The sequence below is a fragment of the Lingula anatina genome, chromosome 2 (assembly GCF_051362555.1).
Source record: "Lingula anatina isolate TDL-2025a chromosome 2, LinAna3.0, whole genome shotgun sequence".
In the NCBI taxonomy this organism is placed as follows: domain Eukaryota; kingdom Metazoa; phylum Brachiopoda; class Lingulata; order Lingulida; family Lingulidae; genus Lingula; species Lingula anatina.
This window is the reverse complement of record NC_141768.1, coordinates 19,289,802-19,312,039: the sequence shown is the minus strand read 5'-3', so window position 1 is coordinate 19,312,039 and position 22,238 is coordinate 19,289,802. Positions and strand designations below refer to the sequence as shown.

Genomic DNA, 22,238 nt, shown 5'->3' with positions numbered 1-22,238 from the left:
GAAACACTGTGCTAATAATGAATTTTCAATAGCACAAAAAATTCCATTTGTAGTATGAAATAACAAAACAGGTGGGATAACAGGATAAGACTTTACTGTGATTATTTTGTCCTGACGTGCCATGATACTTTTCTGATGTCAACAATCTTCGTGTATTCTACTATTCTTGGCATTCCATTCATTGCTAATATTTACAATTACAGATATTCAAAAATTATTTTGCAACGTCATTTTTCATTGAATTTTAAATGTATTATTCGAGTAATGTTACATACATTTGAAATCCACATACCGCAAGTACAGTCATTTATCTATATAACTAACAGCCTCAGTATTCATGAAAAATAAAAAAAACATAATGAATTTCATAAGCATTTAACCGTGTGTTAGATAAACATACAAGAGGTCGTGGCGCTTGTTTTTATAGTCTTAACTCCCTCTTTTTTATATTTTTTTTCTATTTTTTTTTTTTTCAAATATTTTGTCATAAGACAATCCACTATTTCAGAATGGCCTCTATATTGTTATTCTTCTTTTGAGATTGAACAGAGAAAGGCAATACGTACACGCCAGGAAGGTAGTGGGCAGACAACAGGAACTATTTGACCACTCAAGTATACGCTCATGGTTTACTAATTAAAGAAGGCAGGTAAAGAATATTTAATGGCAGCACTTACACATAAGTGTTGGCCTACACGACACAAGTGAAATAATACATTGAAAAGAAAGAGAAGACTTGATATAAAATGGGGATAATGAGAATAAAACAAAAAATAAACAAAAAAGCAACAACTCAGCAAGAAAAAAATTTCATTTAAATTCATTTATAAGAATAAACCAAAACTAGTCAGGAACAGCACACCTTTTAAACTCTGCTTCCTTGTAGAGACTCGTGTGTGTGTGTGTTTTTGTGTGTGTGTGTGTGTGTGTGTGTTTCAAGCTCTGCAAACCATGTTAGTCCGTCTTTATTGGCGTAATCCTTATCTTGACGTGTTCAAAGGAAGGTTCATGGTATTTTTCTGCCTTAGAAATATTTCTTATTTGTACAAATAACTAGTATCAATGCATCAAGGATATGCTTATTGCTTTAAATAATCAAAAACTATTTTCTGTCATAATTTTGTTTTCACACGAACTTATTATCAAGGTAATATTTAGAACTTTGTGTAAACTCAGATAATTATAGAAAAAAGTGGACTAATGTATATGTATCTACTATGATCGTGCTTGAAGACCTAAGGAAAACATCAATTTTTCTTGCCTTGAATTTCACTGATATTTATATAGTATTAAAACAGTGCGAAAAATAAAGATTATAATACAATATGACCTTTATTTTGGAACATCGTGTAAATTGGTGCAAAGTTAGCGAATAATAACACTAATTTGAAGCAAATGTAAAAATAATCGGGGTTCACTTTTTTTTTTTTTTTTTGCTACACACATATGGTAGAAGGCGCTTGATTACAATCCAGTCATACATTTCCTTTACAATCCCTGTGTGTTTAAGTGGCCATTGCAATGCACGAGAGATAGGGTGGGAGGTTAGAGATGATCAAGCGTACACTTCCTGAACGCGTAGCTAAAAGTTTCTGATATCCCGACCGATTTGATGATGGCTTTAGACTCTACCGGACACAGGTTGTGAGAATTGAGAACGACGCGTAAAAGTGAAATGGAATTATTTGATCAGTATTAGGTGACGACGTACGTCACGTCTCGCGCAACCTGAATGTACAACGATCACTTCCTCTTGCTACAGAATATTGATAAAACGTCCACAAAGCATTAATAATTTAAACATTTGAAGGATTCAATTGGCTCGAAGATGAGAAGTTGTCTACAAGCAAAGCTTGAGTGATCTCACGTGCAAGATCTGTCGTTGCCTCGAGGAGAAGTTTTTTTTTATAAGTTCCGATAAGTATGCTCCTTCTTTTGGTCCATTTTGAACTTCAGTTACCATCACGAGTTTAGAGATTGCTGCCATGACAACGTGGGTACTTAAATCTTCGTATAGTTTTTTAACCATCTTAAAATGGAAACATGATTTATTGATAAAAAATGAGCATGGTAGTCTAGGAATTTTCATTCAATAATTGATTTGTATATTTTTTTATTCATTCATATTAGCCGTTATTATATTCTTCTTTCAAAAAAAAAAAGAGTATAACTGAGAGAATCATTTTTTCTAGATTAGTTTTGATATGAAAAAGCTCTCCAAAACAAGCTGGCCACTTGAAGACGGCGAAAAGTTTTAAAGAGAAGTTTCGCCTCTAAGCAGTGAATCATTGAGATTGTAAAACCCCAAGTGGGTCTGCCCTCCACTTATTTCACTAGAACAATTTGTTAATTTCCCAGACTCGAGAAGTTCTAAGAGATCTTATCATGGTAAACAAAGAGGAAAATTAGAAAAATGTTTTACTGCCGCACGCGACCTCTTCAAATTAAGCCCACTCTTGGGCTGGTCTTCGCGACTGGAGTACCGCAGCATTATCACCAGCGTTCATTAATTAGTAATTTTCTTTGTAATCTTTAGTAAATGTCCCGCAAAAGACTGGAAATCCATCTTTGTTTACTGACAACTGGCGTTGATAAGATTTTTGGATAAAGGCTTTCATGTGTTAATTAAGAATACTTCGCTGACGAAACTTTATTCTAAGTCTTAGTTGAAGGGTATGCAAATAAGGTCACGTGGGCACTTGTGGCATCATTCCTAGCGCGGCACGCGCCACAGTGTTTGCAAAACTTGAAGAGGGCTTTTTACGCAAGAAAATCACTCAAAACAAAACTCTTCAGACCTCGCTCTCGGGCCATCTATTCTCTAGTATATGCAACTAATCAATTACTTTTGAAAATTGCCCATGTTTCTGTAAACAGGCACGTGTCTCTCTCGGCGTTCCTCCTTAAGGAAAAAAAGGATGCTGAAATCTAAAATATTAACACACAAATCAAGGTTGCAATTCAAGATAATATTTCTATCCTGACATTTATTATTGGGAACATATTCTCCTGTTCTCTTGAGATTTTTTTCCTCTGGAGACCCTGTTTGGCGTGAGAAGATCGTAAATAGGATTTAGTTATAGATGAATGTATTTTTTTTTTATTTTATGGACATATCAAATGGATTTACAAGAGTTATGAGATTATAAATAGCATTTTAATCATTTTACAATGTAGGGAGTGGTATTCATGTACCGATTACACTCGTGACAGGCGTTGTCTTCATCGTATATTATTTCTACTTTACTTCCCAATTTCTTGCATGTTATTTTACAAATAAAAATTGAGAGGACCCTTTTTCTTATAAAAGATAAATAAAAACAAAATAAAGATAGAAAAGGGAAGACAAAGAAAACAAAATCGAAAAAATAAAACACAACTTGCTATCCGTTTAGTTATCCGTTTCGATTTCGAAGTTGATATGTGACAGGCCGAGTTCATAATATCTGCATTGTTATTTAAAGCTATCCGGGGAAACAAAATCAAATTATCAGGTTACGAAAGCAACATTTGTTCCAACGAAATTATGCTGCTATAAGGTCCTTTAGGTTGAATTGAGTGTCTGAAGATCTGAAGGGATAGGTAACAGTTTAGCTTTGGTCCATTGTGTGGCTACCCTGTCCGGGAAAATATTTATCTTAAACAGGTGGCAAGGGCCCACGTATCTGCACGAGGGTCACTTGAAACGGTAGAGTTTCCACTTAATTTGAGTGTCCATGTTACATAAGTTTGAATACAAATGAGATCTTACATTTTGAAGAATCTTGAATTAATCACTGGAGATCAAAAACAACAGTGAGTTGAGAATATTTTAACGAATTTCAAACAGAACGGAATGGTGTAACAAATGTTGAAGAGAGTATGAGCCGCAGAGACAGACGGGTCACCAGAACAAGTTGGCGCGTGTTCTTTATTTGACATTCACTTGCCCAGCGTCGCTGTGTATATTGTGCAGATTAGCAAGTCTCTATCGCACAGCATCGCAGATCAAGATGGTTCGGTTACCTTGAATACCTTTGTCTAGGAAAATGGATAAGGGACTAAAATACATCTACTTCAATGGCGGGTTCTTGCTCAGTGTCACAACGGAGCAATTCTTTAGCCGCTGCGTGGCGCAGGTGTGAGATCTTCAATTCAAAATTAATTCCCTCATAACAACCTATAAGTAATTTGCCGGGAGATTAATCCCCCAATTAGAACCAAATTCGCAACTTCTACCCTGAAGATACTAGCAGGGAGAGTTAATCGCATCCTTTCCTTTCCACATGATCCGCCATCGTATTATCACGACAGAGGCTGTCGCGTGTCATGGAGACTTGCCTGCTGCAAAATATGTGGTAAAATTTGAAAAGTATTCAGTGAAGTTTCCCCAATAAACATTTTTGCGAGATAATTGGCGATAATGAAAAATATTTAAAAAGGCGAAATACAATCAAACTTATATCAGATGATTCCTTAAGATGCAGAATAGAAAGCCTAATGGAAAACAAGATTGAAAATGTATTTTGGAATCAGTATAGAAAGGAAAAATAGTCTGCTAAGGTACATGTAGGACTTCACCGGTGTACTGTTTGTGCTCGTCACGTCTATGCCTTCAGCGCTGTTATCGTTTGATTAAAATTTAAGCAAATAAACCTCATAAGACCCCGGGTTTAATAAGCACAAAGAAACCCATCTCCATAAAATCAACTTTCTACTTAAGGATGAATGGCCTCAAGGAAAAATTCTGCTCTTTACCGAAGCGATCCCCTATGTCACTTATCATCGTTTACCGCCTTAAAAACTAATCAGATGGATTTCTGCTCCACATCCCACGCATCCTAAAGCATGTGAAGGAGAAAGAGAGTTCACTCAGCACATTTTCACCACAATAAAAAAGGAAAATGTCGATAAGGACAATATTTTTAACAAAGGCAAACATACAAGGGAAAATGGATCAAAATAGTAAAAAAAACAAAAAAACAAATTTCAATATGAAATACAATTGATCAGCGTGATCCTTCTCGATGCATTTAGACGCACTGACTATTTTTTCTCTTTTTTGCCAGTGAAAGCGAAAATAGCTTCTTTCATTTTTTATGAAACACCACCTGAAATTTTGCGACGCAGCGCTTTTTTTCTGGAAAAGCGCTTGCACCTGCAACTCTACGCGGCGTCCCACCGCGGCTGTAATAGAAACCAGCAATTGTGGGTTCAACCGAGTGTAGATGGAACGCTAGGTTAGACAACGGTACAGGTGAAAACGCCAAAAAATTAAGAGAACAAAACCCAGAAGAGGATTCATGTACTTTGTATATTTTTTGCATCAAAATTAAATAGATGGTTGGCACCACGCCTAAGAGGGTTTGTTCCAGGTAAGACCCCTTAGATTACCCAGTTTTCACTAAGCAACGAGCCACACTTGCAATTCAGATGATAATTTGGATGCATAAATGGACTACGTTTTTTTTTATTATTTTGCACAGAGCTAATTGTTCTACTGTTTGGTACAACTGTCAGGATTTGATATAGGGTGGGGGCATCACAAGAGCGGTTCAAACTCCCATTAATACTTAAGTATCGTGTCATTCACATTTTGAATTTCTTTTTGATATATCATTCTTATAACCATATAATTCATAATTTTTATTATTTCAAAGTTATATGAAGCTATTTATGTACAAACCCCCTAAATATGTCAAACAAGTGGCTTAACAAAACGTATAAAGGTTATTTCATAGTGATAGGCCTACCTTATTCATTAACCACAGCAAGGCAGTGTTTTTGTGACTAATTTATTGTACGTAATCAACATTATCTACATCAAACCTTAAAAATATATGATTTCTTTTGTAATGTTACTCACAAAAACCGAAAAGGACAGCAACTAATGTGCCAAAAAAGTTATCCTTAATTTGTCTTAAACTAATGTACAAGCTTTTCCCCCAACCAATCCTATCAATATAAAACTTGTACACCTGCCGTCTTACACAGATTTCATAACTCTCCCATAAGAAAAATATTCACAAATTGTCACACTGACTTTTCAAAAATATGTTACAAGGCATTGGTTTTATATACAAATGATACTAAGTTTGCTCCACTTTAAAAATACCTATAGATTTGCTGTTATAAGATTATGTAAAATGTAAAACAAGTTTCCTTTGCAGTTGGCAGTTAATCTACAATTTTCAATACACATTATCATATACCTCGACTTTCTCACACAGAACAGCACAGGATGTCCTTCGTAAATTTGAAATTTCAATATTTGAGGAATATATTTACAATAATAATACTAATAATAATAAAAATTATAATACTTAGCAGTTCATTTTCAATGAAAAACTTTTCAAGTGAAGTGTCAAATGCTTTTTCTTCCCTGTTACTTTATTTAAACTGAGGATTTGCATAAAAAAATAATTAAAGGAAGCTTTTTGTATCAAAAAGACCCAAATATTAATTCCTTTTGGAAAGTTTTGTTATTCTTTTTACAGTATTTTCCCATAGCAACAGAACTATTGTTTTCTAATCTTGATTTTTAGCAGTCACAACTCATAATCAATTTTTTTTCATTCTCGTACACCAAAATACTCAGTTATACACAAACAATACTATACAGCCATTTTAAAACATTAATAGTCAATATTTATCCATAACTAGACATTTTGTCAAGTACAAATATGAAAGGTTGACAAGCTGAGAGAGTGACTGTGGTTCAAGTGGTCACCATTCTATGTCCACTTCTCAGACAGGTGGTCAATACTCTGGACACTGATCGAGTGCTAGCCACAACAACACTCAGAGGAGAGCTAGGGAATGTACATCTCGCGATAATAACACAGGGATATCAGTAGAGAAGATGAAATTGAAAAGCATAATATTGAAAGAAAAAAGTAAAATGTTGAATTTCTCCCACTGACCTAAAATCTAGAAATTTGCAAAAATTATGGAAACATCTTGCTCTTACCACAACACTGTTAACAAATTCTAGGCGAGTTAAAATTAATTCCATTGAACAGATATTTAAAAAATGCTGCCCAACTGAAAACCAATGTAAAGCAACAGTGCCACACCCCTCTGCAAAAATGTTTTGATAAACTTTACAGCAGCACTGAAAATTTTTCATCAGATCCGTTTCATATTCTGTAATCTAATTTGACTAGTTCCATGTATTTTTGTTATAAACCTGTTACAATCTCTAAAACAACTCTACAGATAGTCTTTGTAAATATCATGAAGCCATATCTTAAATCCAAATAATGTGCACCTTTTCACATTAAGGATAGTTCTTGAATTCAGGAAAACATGAGGGAAATTAGTTCATGCTTACCTTTTTGTTAAATAATGACAAAATGTGACAAAATGAGTCATGTGAGTTGACAGTACAATTTTATCTAAAAACAGAGCAAACGCTAGACCGGAATAAAATAAGTAAATTGGTCCTCTAATATCTCCTTTGGAAAGGAGGGGGTGGATATCCGCTTCTGCCCCCCTGGTCAAACTGAAACATGACAAACACAAATTATTGATATAAACAGCAAATAAGCAGCAGAGCAAAAAATGACTACCTCTTATACAATTATCTTACTATTTCATCTCTTTGCTTGTGAGCTTGGATTTTACAGTAATTTTTTACATCTCATTACCACAACTATTTGCATTTCAAGAGATTTAAACTATTTTCACTAAAAATTTGCCCTTCCATCAAATTTTGATTCTATCTTAAAGACTACCAAAGTGGGGAAAAAAGAATCATATTAAGTAAATAGAACTTAACAAATCATATCAGAAATAAAAACTTGATTTATTAAGCCTTACCCTGCTCCTTCTGTCTTCAGGCCAGCCTCCCTGGCCACCTCTTTGTTGGTTTTGTTCATATGCATTTCTCTGTCCTTGCATATTCCTCTGCCAGGACTGGGGACCACTGCCATAGCCTCTCTGGTTACCATAGCTACCACCACCATGGCCTCCACGGTTACCATAACTTCCTTGACTACCATAGCCTCCTTGACTACCATAACCCCCTTGTCTTCCATAGCCACCCTGACTGCCATAACCACCACTGTAATTTCATTGTAAAATTATTTTATTCACAGGAAATATATTAAAAAAATAAATAATTAAAATTTTGAACATCACTGTTTCTTTCTTTCTTCTTCTTTTTTTTTTTTTTGTATGGGGGGTGAGGGGTAGGGGGTTATTATCAATACATATCTTACAGTCAACCTGGAAAATTTAAAGGAATGTACCAGCAAAAGTGAAAATATTTCTATTTTGGCTTACCCTTTTCCTTGGTGGCCATGGGACTGCCATCCACCTTGGTGTGGACCTACAATATAAAAAATAAAAATAAAACATGCCGTGGTATCCAAATAGGAAATAACCCACAAATAACCAATAAAAATAAATGAAATAAATAGAAATATATGTGTGTGTCACTTTGAACATGCTGTTCAAAACAGAAACCACAAAACTTGCTGTCAGGATATCTGTGGAAGAGGCAGTAAGTTAATCACAGCTAATGTTATATTAATCTTTGGGGATAACTTGTGTTAATATCAGAAAAAAAAATCCCTTCTATGCAACAGTAGCTTTCTCTTAATATGAAAAGAGATAAATAATGTATCCTATAATTATAAATTATAACTGCAGCAAACACATTCAATATTGTTTAATCTAATGGCATGAAAACAAACAAAAACAAGAGATGAATGTGAAGTTTCAACATGACTGAACAAATCCATAACAACCTTTCTAATACAAACTTATGTCTGCTGCTACACATTTCAATATTGCATCATCAAATCCTAATTAACTGATAAAAGATAGCACTTCAGACCTTAGTTCATTACAGTGCCTTTTAGAATATATATATAAAATGTATATATTTGTTATAAAATGTCCTTCTTATCATAGTTGAATTCATTAAGTTTCTTGTGTTTCTGTTAAAACACTTGAGTGAACTTAGACATGACTAAGTGGTGAGGTGGGACTCTTAAACATTGACACTGACAACTCTTTTAATGCACAGGATGCTAATATTCTAAAAATTTGGCCTTCAAAAAATATTTTTGAACGAGGAGAGGCTTTGAAGCATGCTTACACTTACTGAACACAAAATATAAAGTACAGATACCTCCCCTATGTAATTGATAGTACAGAACTCATTGTTTCATATTCCTTACAGATGTATTCATTCACATTTCCTTGAAATAGAAAAGTAATTTCAAAATATTTAAACAGACCTATTACATATAGAATCATCCAGCTGACAAAAATCATCAATAAGTATAGAGAGAAGTAGTCACATGCTACAATCAAAAAAATTTTTTTTCTTTTCATTTTAAATTTCTTTTTTACTGAGATTTTTGTATTGTTATACTAGATACTGTAACTGGATTGCCGTATTGTGACTCACAATTTTTACTATTAGGAAATATATAATACAAAAAATAGATGTTTGAAACTAAATATTTTCAAAATGTTCAAATCATGGGGTTAAGGACTGATCATTGATATATACTCCATGATTTTTTTTTTCATATAAAACTTCTATTTAATATGATTTTTGATGGATGTACAACCAATTAATATTCCTGAATTATCTGTGCAAAACTTGAGAGGGCTTACAGTAACAAGGTGGTCTCTACCTCACTCCATTGCGGTGTAATGGACTCTTTTGTACAACAACAATGCTTGTGGGATTTGTATTTTTCTGCTGAAAATGTCAATATCTAATCCCTGGGCAAGCTGAATGCCAATCTGTGAAGGGAAATCTCTTGGTACATACAAATCATTGCCAAGTCTTGAATGGGAACAAAAGCTACACAGTAAAGCTAAGTAAGCACATTGAAGACTCCCTCCGCACAACATTTTAGACAACAATGACTCTCAATGCCAAGGGAGGAACAGATGCTATTAAAAATATCGCTTATTGATCTTTGTATCAAGCCTAAAGAATTCCATTAAACAACTGGTAATGTTTTGTAGTGAAGTACTTGTCTGTCATTTTTCTTAATGGGCCATGTTTATCAATTATATATTCTACAAGACAATCATGTAAACAGCTTCCCCATGACACGACTAATCAAGACAGTGCCCTTACAGAACAGACATGACGACTTACAGTTCATCTGGTTTATGAAAAGTGGGAAAATTGCAACTTGAACCTTCTTTTGAATATGGTTTCAATAGGGGAAGAAAAGTGCCCATAACCCATTATTGAACAGTATTCAGACAATACTGGAAATGTGTCATAATTATCTTGTATTTCCAATACATGCAATATGTGCCCTGAACTTTGATACTGAACTATGATAGTAAAACTGCTAAGACACCATGGTAAATCGGCCTCCCATGGCATCCCTAAGCAAGAAGCAATATTGACTTCTCTTAACTTAATGCTTCTTAATTGTGGCCATTGTTATATTTGTCCAAAGCAATTCCTAGTCAATTGATTGTTTGCCTAGTATAAGTTCGACATCACTGTTGACTGCACTAGCTGACACTTATCCAAAAGCCGCTGAACAAACGCCGTATCCTCCAAACTTTTCAAATACCTCAGCGACACTATTGTAGTCATGCCTCGCCCGGTCTGCATGTCGGCCTGTCAATTATACTTTCATCCTGACCAAACAGATTTGGGAGCATGTGGGAGGAGATGGGAAGCAATCACGGGTCCCACATGCAGACTAACTCTTTGAGCAAATTAGGTAATCGCTCGCCTGCTTTTGTTTTGGCCTAGGCACGGTCAAACACATCACTGTGACCGTTCTCACGGCTTACTTGTCCCTGAGATGAAAGGAGCCACTGTCCAGTGCTGTGAACAATGCCGTGTCTGGACACGGATGATCGGTGCACTGGATGTCCCAAGTTAAACCTCTGTCAGGAATTTCTGGGTTACAACATACCCCCCTCCCTTTTTACTGACTACGCTTGCTGAGGAGATTGCCTGTTGTTCACCAAGGGCTTAAATGGAATCATATAACCAATTTCTTTCTTTCCTTCATGTCAAGCTGGTAATTTAACCCCATTCTAAAAGTGATGCACACAAACATATATTAGCAGAACTCAATGACCCTGTGAATAATCTGCCAACCTCATATTTTCATCAAAATGCCTTTATATCAAAATGTTCTCTCTAATCTGCCCTATTCAATCTCTTTCCTTAAAAGATTTTTTTAAAATCATGACAAAAAATAATAATAAATGAACGAATAAATTAAAAAAGAAATTGCAAAATACAGAAAATTTGGTTCATAAGTGAAAAAGTCTAAATAAAATTCACCTGACATGACAGAAAAATCTGTGCAGACAAAGAGTAACTTATTGACATGTACCAATTAACAAAGCTGAAGAACAAACCATCTAAAATAAAAGATTAAACTGCAGGAAATTATCAGGCAATAATTTATAATAGCAGAAGTTAAACAGAATTTTTCAAGTTATGTCACTTTCCTTTTCTTCAGCATTGTCAGGCACACAAACGGATTCTGTATCTTACACATTGCTTATGAGGAATAGTAACAGAATGGGATAACCCCTCCCCAAACTTTAAAAAGTGTTGAATGGAACCAAAACTCCTTTAAAGGGCAGCTGACAACTTTCTCTCCTGATTGAATCACCAAAACTAAGAAATTTTGAAGAAATATTTATAAAAAAAAAAAAAAACAGGAACAAAGGTACTGAAGTTCACTTATGTGATAAATAATGTTGTGCTTCTAAGGCAACCAGGAGTCCAAATGTTCCCAGTCTCCTCTTAGACCTGGCACTTATATTTTAAATGTTCACATAAGTATTTCAAGGAAACGCACCGAATTTATGAATTCAAAGAATTAATATCCTTTAATTGACCCCTTGTTGTTATACAAACATAGTTAACTGAATGCTTTGTTTCTATCAATTGATTAATCAATCAATTAAAACAAACAAACACACACACAGTCTTAATGTTTTTTTTCTTCATTTTTTAAGAATCTAATCTTTTTACACACTTCACAAACTTCAAACAGAAAATAAATTGTCATATACCATTTGCAGTATCTGTAACATAAAGAACAAATTTAAAATCTATTTTCTATTACAGTTTTCAAAATAAATTGCTTTCAAAATAATCCCCATCTCTTCAGAGTAATACAAGTTCATTTGAAAGTGGAAGTGTATTTGATTCGATGCTTGAATTATCAAGGAGCCGCCAATGTTCAGCCGGACAGAGAGTTATCGAAGAAGAATAATAACTTAGAGCACAAAAATAATATCACACTCCTTCAACTGGGACAAAATTTGATTTTCATTCAAATTGTTTAGCAATTTTCTCTTTGCCTCAATAAGTCAACAGATTCTCAGCCTCAGTCTGGGTACAGATTTACACATAAGTAAGTAGCTCTTACTCTCTCCTTCAACCTCTTGTACTTAGATCAGGGGCTATTGATAGCACTCACTACTTGGAGGCAAAAACGGGGCTCAAACTGGGACACTCTTGTTTTAAGATTGAAAAAAAATCCTTCAAACTTTTTTAAGAGATTAACTCACAAAAAGAGTTTACTTTTTTTGTAATTAAATTATTTTGAGTTTTTAAAATGAGATATAATAGTTTCAAAATATAAATAAAAATGACAATTAAAATCATAGTATTATTTCCCATTTTTTGTATGTTTATAGCCAATGTAAAATTTTTATTACATGATATCACTTACAATAATTCCAAAGTAAAAAAGAATTACAAAATTTATTTTACCTTAAAACAGATAACAAAAACTCTCCAAAATGTTCTTACTTCAAAAGAAAAATTAGTTTAAACCGCTGTGTCTGAGATAGTGTTTCTATGGCCCCTTGGTAAGCCCCCACGGGGACAATCACAAATCAATGCTTTCACTCTCCCTGGTGGGATTCATCAATAGTTGCCATTGTCTACTCACATAAAGCCTAACTGTCAATACAATCAGGCTTGCCTAATGACTTGCATTTAAATACAAGTTTGTTGACACTTGAAAAAGCCCAATATACCTTGCTATGTTCAAAGAAATTCAAAACCAGTCCCCATGGCAACTGTCTGAAAATGTGGCCGTCTGTCAGCGATTGACTTCCTGAAGTGCTGTTCTTAATCTTTATTCCTACCTGATTAACTTTCAGCAACAGTTTATAACAGGGGAAACATGCATCAAAACTGTCTGATCTGCCTGATAAATATGTTGACTGACAAAAAAACTCCAGTGCCTACTTATTGCCTTGAAATTGCGAAACTGTTTTAAGGTGTTCATTACCAGAGATATGTTAGACACTTAAAAAAAAGAAAAAAAAAAACTTGCATCCCAACAGATGAAATTGAGTCTGAACAAAATTTTCTCTATATTAAATTAACCAAAACTAAAAAGTGGTGAAACTTTGATTACAGGGATGTTTGTGTTATTGAAATCAAATAACCAAATATACCTTTTATTACATATCTTTTACCCAACAGCACCATAAACGACAACACAAAATGCCTAAAAAGGGTCCTGCCACTACTCTTACTGCTTGGGTGTCATAGAAGGTATTAAGAATGCTAACAAGAGAGGTGTAAGTCAAGGTTTTGATCTCCATGGACAAGCATATCTGTCACAAATCTCTCCCCATTGATCTTTGCCAGTGAAGCTTTATGAAGTAGGTAAAGACATCTGTCAGGGCAGAATGATGGTTCCTGCTGTCGACTAGAACGCTACAAGTGCCACTCCTCTAGTGAGAAACCTACAATATTAAGTCTCTCTTAGAAACTGGGGTTTAACACCTCCAAGTGAAAATAATATAATGTATTGAACATGCATGGATTCTCTGCATATTACATCCACAGCGACAGATTGATTTTTGGTAAACTGCTAATATGTAGGGCTACTTCAGGTCAAAAACATGTTTTCTAGTCCTATTATCTATCAGAAAAGAAAATGACCCAATGCTTTTCTCATCAAATATGTATTGGTTTCTGGGAGAAAAAAGCACAAACTGCAAACTAATATCAGTGTACCATTCAACATTTTATTGCAATGATCATTAATTATGAATGGTTGGCAAAAAAAGGTAAAATATGAGATGACGCAGAATGCTATGGTTTAATTAAGTTAATATTTATAGGTAACATTATTTACTAATAATACCCAAGCAAAGAGTGATCATTCATCAGAATTCAGTGCGCAGGCAAACACCTATTTCAAGTATTAAAATAATGTTAACACAAATATAATAAAAAAATAATTAAAAACCAAATAAAAAATACCATGGGTATTTACCTAAAATGTTTAAAATAATACTTACATCATAATGATTATTCAAGTGTTACTCTAAATTGAATATTGCAATTGTGACATGAAAAAAAAAAACAATATTATATGGTTACATTCTACTTTTTTATATCTTCATGTTAAAACATTAACTCTGATCCACTCAAAAAGCATATAACCAATGTGAGAATGAACTTTTGATAACCAGTACATAACAACAGACAATTAATTTGTACACACCTGAACTTTTTAAAAGGCACAGAAGAATAAAAAAATGTCAAGAACACAATCCTTTCTCTCGTCGCTTCCCCGTCCCACACCCACCCATGCCCTGTCCTATAATTATTGGTGGGTAATTCTAGTCTCTTCCAAATGAAATTAGAATTGCATGAATGTGTGCAGTAATTACATAGTTCTGTGGTAAAACTACTGGGAGAGGTATTGAAAGGAATCAGTCCAGCACGGCAGGCACAGGGGCCCATGCTGGCAGTCTGCCAGGTCTAAGGGCCCACACACAGCCCACTGTTACGCGGTTTATTTCAACACTAAAATATGGAAACAGCTAGGTGTAACAGACCCATGTAATTTGGGGTAACAATAATCACTTCCCCATGGCACTGATTTTTCAACTGAACTCACTTCAACCATTGTGAGAAACTAGCTAGCTGTTATTTGATTTCTCCACATCCAATATCCCATACATGTTATATCTATGATATCTATATCTATGATAATTCAATTTGCGTCTGTTGAATTTTTCAGGATGTTGAAATCTTCATTTATAAATAAATAATGTCCAACTTCCCAAAGTCAATGTCTAAACTATTTCATCAAAATATTTTTATCCAAGTCAAATTTATGACATTTGTATGAAACAAGTACAAAACCATTTTTTCTACTTCAAAATATCACAAATTTGATTAGTTCAAAATTTTAAGAGAAATCAGATAAGAAGAACATTAAATGCTTCAAAACATGATAGCATGTATTATTTCATTTGATTCTTTTTTTATCAGAAATAGAATTTCTATTACTGAATAGTAAAACAGGTGCAAAATCAAATAAGAAGGTGGGATCCAATCCTGACACCTTGGCAGACAATGTTTCTATAGCAACTGGGTACAGTTATGAGATTTTCTTTCACTTTTTTGGCAAGGTGACGATAAATTGATGAGCGGGTAATATCAAGATGGTTATTATCTCTTCTTTATCTGACTTGTTATGCAATGTACTATGTTACTTTGAGGATGGAGCGAGGAGCATGTTCACAAAAGCAATTAAGGAGCACAGTAAATTAGTGATCAGGTCGCTACTACAATAATTTTCTTTTCCTGAACAATTCTATTCTCTGAGAGTGGAGATAGAGATTCATGGCAGTGAATATGGTGCTGATAGAGTGCCACTTGATGTCACCGGACAAAGGCACTTCTGCTCAGCAAGAACTCTGATAAATTGAAAGAAACAAAATTGTTGTTGGAACACGTACATAACCTTTCACAGTACGATTATGATGATGACACTGGCAGATGACTCAAAATGACTCGAAACTGAATCAATTACCCGCCTGCCAATTAGTGAGATCAGAATGGCATCTTTGACTGACTTCCCCCACCCGGAGAGAGGTCAGTTAAGCCACCCTACACCGCATCAGCTGCCTACAGAGAGCCCTTTCTCAAATAGTCACATTTATTGCTACCAAACAAATAGCCCAAAAAAATAAAAGAAAAAGATTAATGTAACTAGTGTGCCTCTCAAGTAGAGAGTATTGCTTTGGCGTGCTGTGAGGCAACTTGGCAGATCATATGGTCAATGTATCACCATGAAAAGAGCCCGATTACCCGCTGGTAGGCAATTTGCCCCTGCAGCCTCTTCACACCTCTATCTACAGGAGAGCGCTTTGTCACAAATGGGGAGGGATCGTTCAATTACCTCTAATGAGGGAGCTTTTACTCACAAACATCCAAACCAGCAGGAGTAAGTCAGACATCTGTGTATGGGTGAGGTGTGGACAGGTAGGTGCCAAGTGCACAGCCACAGTGGTCCATAATTAACTAAATTGCTTTGCAATGTATCTTCATCCTGTTTATCCAGAATGGAGATCAATTTATAGACTAAAACAATCATATTTATAAGTCACTTTTCAATATTTGTCCATAAGTCATGTTTTTTATGGGGTTTTCCCAACCACCTCCCCCCTCCCCACCCCTAAAGTGCCATAAGCACATGTTCAGTGAGGCCTAACAAGAGGGGTTGATGTATCACACATCTCACAATATTACCCATGATTTTCACTATTCTGGCATCCTCATGGGATTGTATAACTTTTTCCTCTTCGCACCCAACTCTGGCTCAGATGACGTCCGGGTTGTACTAAGTGCACACCAAGTACTCTCAAGTTGACTGAAGAGCACTGATAAAGGGCCTTGGTTGATACCCAATAAGACAATAGTGTCTCAATTGACCAAACAATCACTCCAAACAGCTCGAGTAAGAAGTTGTGATGACTTACAAGAGGGCCTACATACAGTCAATTGTCATCAATAAAGCCACTTTTCTTTGTCTAAAAATACTATATCTCACTTTCACTGTCTGTATTGCCCATTCCCATCCACTTGGACTTTCCACTCTTGCCAGAGCTCAAAATAGTTGTTTTGAACTATAGCATGGACAAAATTGAGGGATTTAAAGGGACAGGAACCATTTTTTGACTGCAATACAAATATTAAATTTAAAAAAAAATTACAGAGGTACTGAATATCATAACACCCCCCCCCCCCCCTCAAAAAAAAAAAAAAAAAAAAGAAAAAGAAAAGTACTTCAGTTTGTTGGAGCCTTCAGGCTAGATGAGGTGCCATCCTGATTACAGTCAAGTAGAAAAGATGAGTCAATGAAGGCACCTCTCTATCATCAAGAACTCCCCTTTCTGTTTTCACTGATAAGATAAAACACTGTTCACATGGATGATCCCTTATAAACCATATGAAGCAGAACATTCTTTGATGACAAATTTTCTTATTGTAATTCCATATGAGCTTCATCTCTTTAGTAAAAATGTAACTCAACCTAAAGGATAAATTATCATGACAACATTAATACAATAAATCTTGAAATGTGTAAAAAAAAAAAAAAAAAAGACATTCCTATCCATTAGTAATACTGCTAACATTAAGATTAAAATGAGCAACGGAAAAGATGCCACAAGTACGTGTTGGTCGCTGCGTTTTGCCGCATTAAGCACCCAGGCACCGTGCCCTCTGTGCTGACACCCACACCTGCAGCCTCCTTACCAGCCTCTTCAGATACGCGCACACAATACACAGCCAATTTCTGAGGGTTCTGCCCAAATCTCAAAATGTTTGCTGAAAATGAACTCCTGAATAAGGTGTCAAGCTGTAATTAAAGCACTACGTGGCGAGCTCCTGTTACAAGATGGAAGCAGTTTCCCTGTGAGTCGGCTATTAATCCTACTATAATACAAAGGAGGGGTTCGAAATACCTAGGAGTGACAACATGTCAACTTCTCAGAGAGTGAGTTACTCAAGAATACTGTAACTACATCTTAAGTAGACTTATATTTGTTCTTAATTACTTCCATGAATGGCATAGCACGTCAACATAACATTACAAAAACAAATTCCTTGCAAAGAAGATGCTCGCAAACCGTGTAACCATTGATTCTGAATCGCTAATTTTGAAGCTCACTAAAGAGTCTTTTTTATACTAATTGCATGTAAAATTGACAGAAGCTTTACTCGGCATAACGAACTGCTATTCACAATCATTACACTTCAGTCAATCATACATTACAGCCCATCAATAGGCTCATGCAAGTTTAAACCTGCTCTTCTCTTGCCAAGCAAAAAAACCTACGCAACTGTGTAATTTTCTAACAGAGGAGCAAAAAAATGAAAGAAAATTCAATCCATGTTTGACAAAAGAGATCAAAAGCTACTGATGAGCTACAATTTCGATGCAAATGAGCAGAAAATAGCGAAGTGGAATTGAGAAAAATCTGGTAATAGGTTGATGGAGCCACACATACTCCTCCATTGCAGACAATAGTACTTGAAAAAACAACAGGGAGTGTAACAGCAGATAATAATAGGCCTCTTGAATGCAATAAATTAACTGGGTCTCATTAATTTCTTCTTTCCGATTGGAATCTTGTAAAACAACCTTGGAAGCGAATGTGACACAGAGGCAGACAGTATTGTTTCCTTATCAATCCAGTCGCCTCAGTCCCATCACCTGCCTTGCTCCAATACTCACAATAGATCAGGCGGCAATTTTGACATTTTGTTTGAAAATCCTCCTTCCACATTAGAAGCAAGTTTTCCACCCACTTCACTTTTTTAGACCTCAACAAAGAGTTAAAAGGGGATTACCACACAGCCAAACAATGTTCTGATCAAAAATGTGGATTGCCGCGCTGGAGGCAAAAAAAGGATAAAACGACTATTTAATCTGGCTGTGAACACTCAACGTTATTTACTTATGAAACCTTCAATAAAAGGAATGTGTGAGAAAGTTGTGATTTTCACCACTGAAGGGTGTCATACATAAACTCAAAAGTGGCAATGTACAAATATTCCTGGCCCACAATGGCTGTAGTTCAGCTTCAACAGCTTGGGAGCTTTTCAGACTGAATCATTTTTCAATTTTCTCACAAGTTCTTCATAGAATACTTGAGCACTTATGATTGCTACTCTGGACTGCTTCATTTCGACACACAAAACTATTTTAGAAAACTGTGAACACTGAACAAGTAGTTCAACAGGTACAGATTTTGTACACTTTGAATTATAAAGATAATCAACTGGTTATCATAAATTATGTATGTTATTGGTTGCGTGTTGACAATATATATCATGTTGACAAAAGCAGAATGTGAATTATATATTAATGCCTTCAAACACAAAATGTATTTTAATACAAATTGTTAACTGCAAGCTGGGACCTTTTTGTATTTAATGTTTTCTAGCTTCTCACAGATATAAAGTGATGCAACCATTGAGTAAGAACATTAAAATCTCTAGAACAAATACCCATGCCATTGTGTTCCGATTTAGTGATAATATGAGAGAAAAGCTCTCTTCTGGAACAAGCGTACTGTAAGACCTGATTATTTTGTGTATGAAGCTTGGTCTGCCTTTTAGTTCTTTCTCAAGTAATTGAGCCCAAAAGTTTGTCCATCAATGACCTCTGACCTTGACAAGAGGGTGAAGGTGAGGGTAAACCAGAGAGCAGTTCATTCAGGAAACCCATTGGAAAATTGTATTCCAAATATGGCAGTCCTAGTTCACCCCTAATTGAAGTTATTACATTCACAAATTGTCAAGGTTGTGAAACTTGTGACAGATAAAGGAGAGACCAACACACCTACCAAGATTCTTATTTCCATGGATCTCACACCATGACCTAATTACCACAGAGCACAGCTTAATGTTAAGATCCTCATGTGTGTAAAATTTCACTGAAATTCACTGAAACCTGAAGGAAAGGGATGAGAAATTCAATTAAATTTGAGTGTCAGTTCAATTTTCTAAGATTCAAAAATAAAAAATAAGTTACCTCTGAAATCTGGAAATCCTTCATAATGACTTCTGTATACCAGGGAGCACAACAATTCAAGGTCAAGGTCTTTTATGTGTTTAAAATTTCACACAATCAAAAATTGGATCTATGAAAGAACAGACAGACTGACAGACAACTCAATTCCAGTAAACACTAATTCTGAATATGTAGTAAAACCTACACACAAATCTAAATATTGCAAGTTATGCAGTTGTGTTCCAACCTTCAAATTATGCATATTCCATGGATTTCTGTCTTTGGATTTCATTTTTCACAGTAAACAAACTGATAAAAATCAGATCAGTTCTACCATTCATGAATACTGTAATTCTGTCAATTTTGGACATAAAAGGAAATAAAAACAATGACACCATGACTAAGAACCATGTTCACTGTAACCTGAGCCAGCCCAGTCCTCATGGTGCTCAGTGTGGCATGGGGAAGATAATGGTATGCTCAGTTACAGCGGGGCAGCTGCCACGTCGCTACCACTTACCTCTCCACAATGTGCTCTTGTGCTTCAATGGACATAACATTTACACCAATTGTCACTTGTGATTTAATTCTGATTTTTCATTTTCCCCTCTATCTCTCTTTCTTTTCTTTTTTTTTATGTGTGGGAGGAGGGTTTGAAAGGGGCACTTCAAATGTTACAAATAAAAAATATTATAAAAAAATATTATAATTTTATACACATGTGGAAGAAAAAGGGAAATAAATACTAATAGCAGAAGAGCAATTCTGAGCAAAAACATCCCTGTTAACCGACCAAATATAAAAACTTCCCCACTGTACACTTTTTTACCTTTTAAGTTGTTGGATACATACTACTTAAAAATAAAAATAATAAAAAACAAAATAAATTTAAAAACAACTAAACAACTAAAATCACACAGTCCAATATAAGAACACTGTTGGAATTTTGTAGATCCTTCAATAGCTATATCCAGTGCTTAATTTTTCTCTTCTCCAAATATTCTTACTTTCACACTTGTTTACAGAATGTTTTAAAATGAGAATTACTCCCTATCAAATGCAGACCTGATTGTCAACCAAGCCGATTATAATTCAACATATTAACATAGACACCAAATAAATTTCACCAGAAAATCATTTGACCAAATAAGGTTAGCAAACATGCAAAACATGGCAGTTGCTGATTCACTTTGCCATGCCAAAATTTCAAGATTACTAAATGAAAGAAACAAAAGCGGATAACACCAATATGGCGCAAAGGTTAAACAGTTTGTCTCGGCCATGGGGCTGTCAAGACGGGGAGAAGGGGAACCGGGGTGGTTTTGCTTGCACAGAGTGTTGACTTACAAGTTTAAAGGAGACAGAGATGTTGGTCCAGAAACCTTGTCTGGTGCCACTCATGGCGCGTGAGCCTTATGTCTTAACCTTTATGTAAGAGGTAGCTTAACTTGCCTTAATCCCACTCAATATGTTTGGTTGATTGTTCTTAAGAAGAGACCCCAAGTTACCAGTCCTATCTGAAGCTATTAATCGTGTCAGTTCACTCAAAACAATAGCCCTTATGATGCATGCTAATAAACATGTCAAGAGTTTGTCTTTAATTATCTCGTCTTACTTTCAATTTTGGAACTGACACAGGACATAGTTTTTGGCTCAAGAGTGCTCGACTGTTCGTAATATCAGCTCAGGCATGATGTCTCTGAACAGATTAAACAACTACTCATACACCCTGTAATGTGGGCAGCTGTCAGGATATAAAACTTCTATAAAAATAAAGAATTTTTCTCAGATGGCAAGACAAATACATTCATTTTTTAAGCAGAAAAAAAATTTTGAGTCATATGCTGGCTAAACACTCAAGAGAAATAATCCTGAATAATTTTCTTATCTTATCTAATTTGACAGGTCTAACGTGTTTGTTATGCTTTGGGGAAATTTCGTAAATCCATATGGATTTGCACATTATGTAATGGGGCATACTTCAAATACCATCAAGTATAAAAATAAGGGAATCATTATGATAAGGTCTGTTTAATATCATAGTTCACTCAGTTCAATTCTTTAATATGTCTTTTTATCATTTTTTTCATATCAGGTACACATTTTTTCATCAAAAACTGAAAAAGCCTTTTTGCATTCAGGTGAGATATTGAAGCAAAGATATTAAAGCTAAAGTATATTTCCTTTGCTGAGAAATATGACAGTAGATTTCTGAGAGGATTGCTTTCCCTATTTTTATAATCTATTGTGCTTCTTCTGTGCTGTAAAAAAAGACCCAACAGATGGCAGCACCATACAAAACAGAATTCCTACATCCACTACAATACTACTCACTAATCATTCATTCTTATGAGGTTAAGAGCAACAATAAAAACAATAACCACTCATACAAGTATAAAAGAGAACCTGAAAAACTGTTTAAAGATAAGTGAAAATTCTTTCTTTAAAAAAAAA

The 22,238-nt window shown here is 35.0% G+C and overlaps 1 protein-coding gene across 2 annotated transcripts in view; it reads right to left on the bottom strand.

The window, feature by feature from the left end:
* Positions 1-5,758: 5,758 nt before the first annotated feature.
* Positions 5,759-22,238, bottom strand: part of LOC106169610 (5'-3' exoribonuclease 2) — a 32,736-nt gene continuing 16,256 nt past the window's right edge. For both annotated transcript variants that reach the window (XM_013549120.2, XM_087003979.1), the window contains exons 30-32: positions 8,266-8,311; positions 7,801-8,044; positions 5,759-7,483 (exon numbers count right to left, since the gene is read on the bottom strand). In XM_013549120.2, the coding sequence (XP_013404574.2) occupies positions 7,427-7,483; positions 7,801-8,044; positions 8,266-8,311 (347 nt within the window). In that variant the 3' untranslated portion in view covers positions 5,759-7,426. The remainder of the gene's footprint in view (positions 7,484-7,800; positions 8,045-8,265; positions 8,312-22,238) is intronic.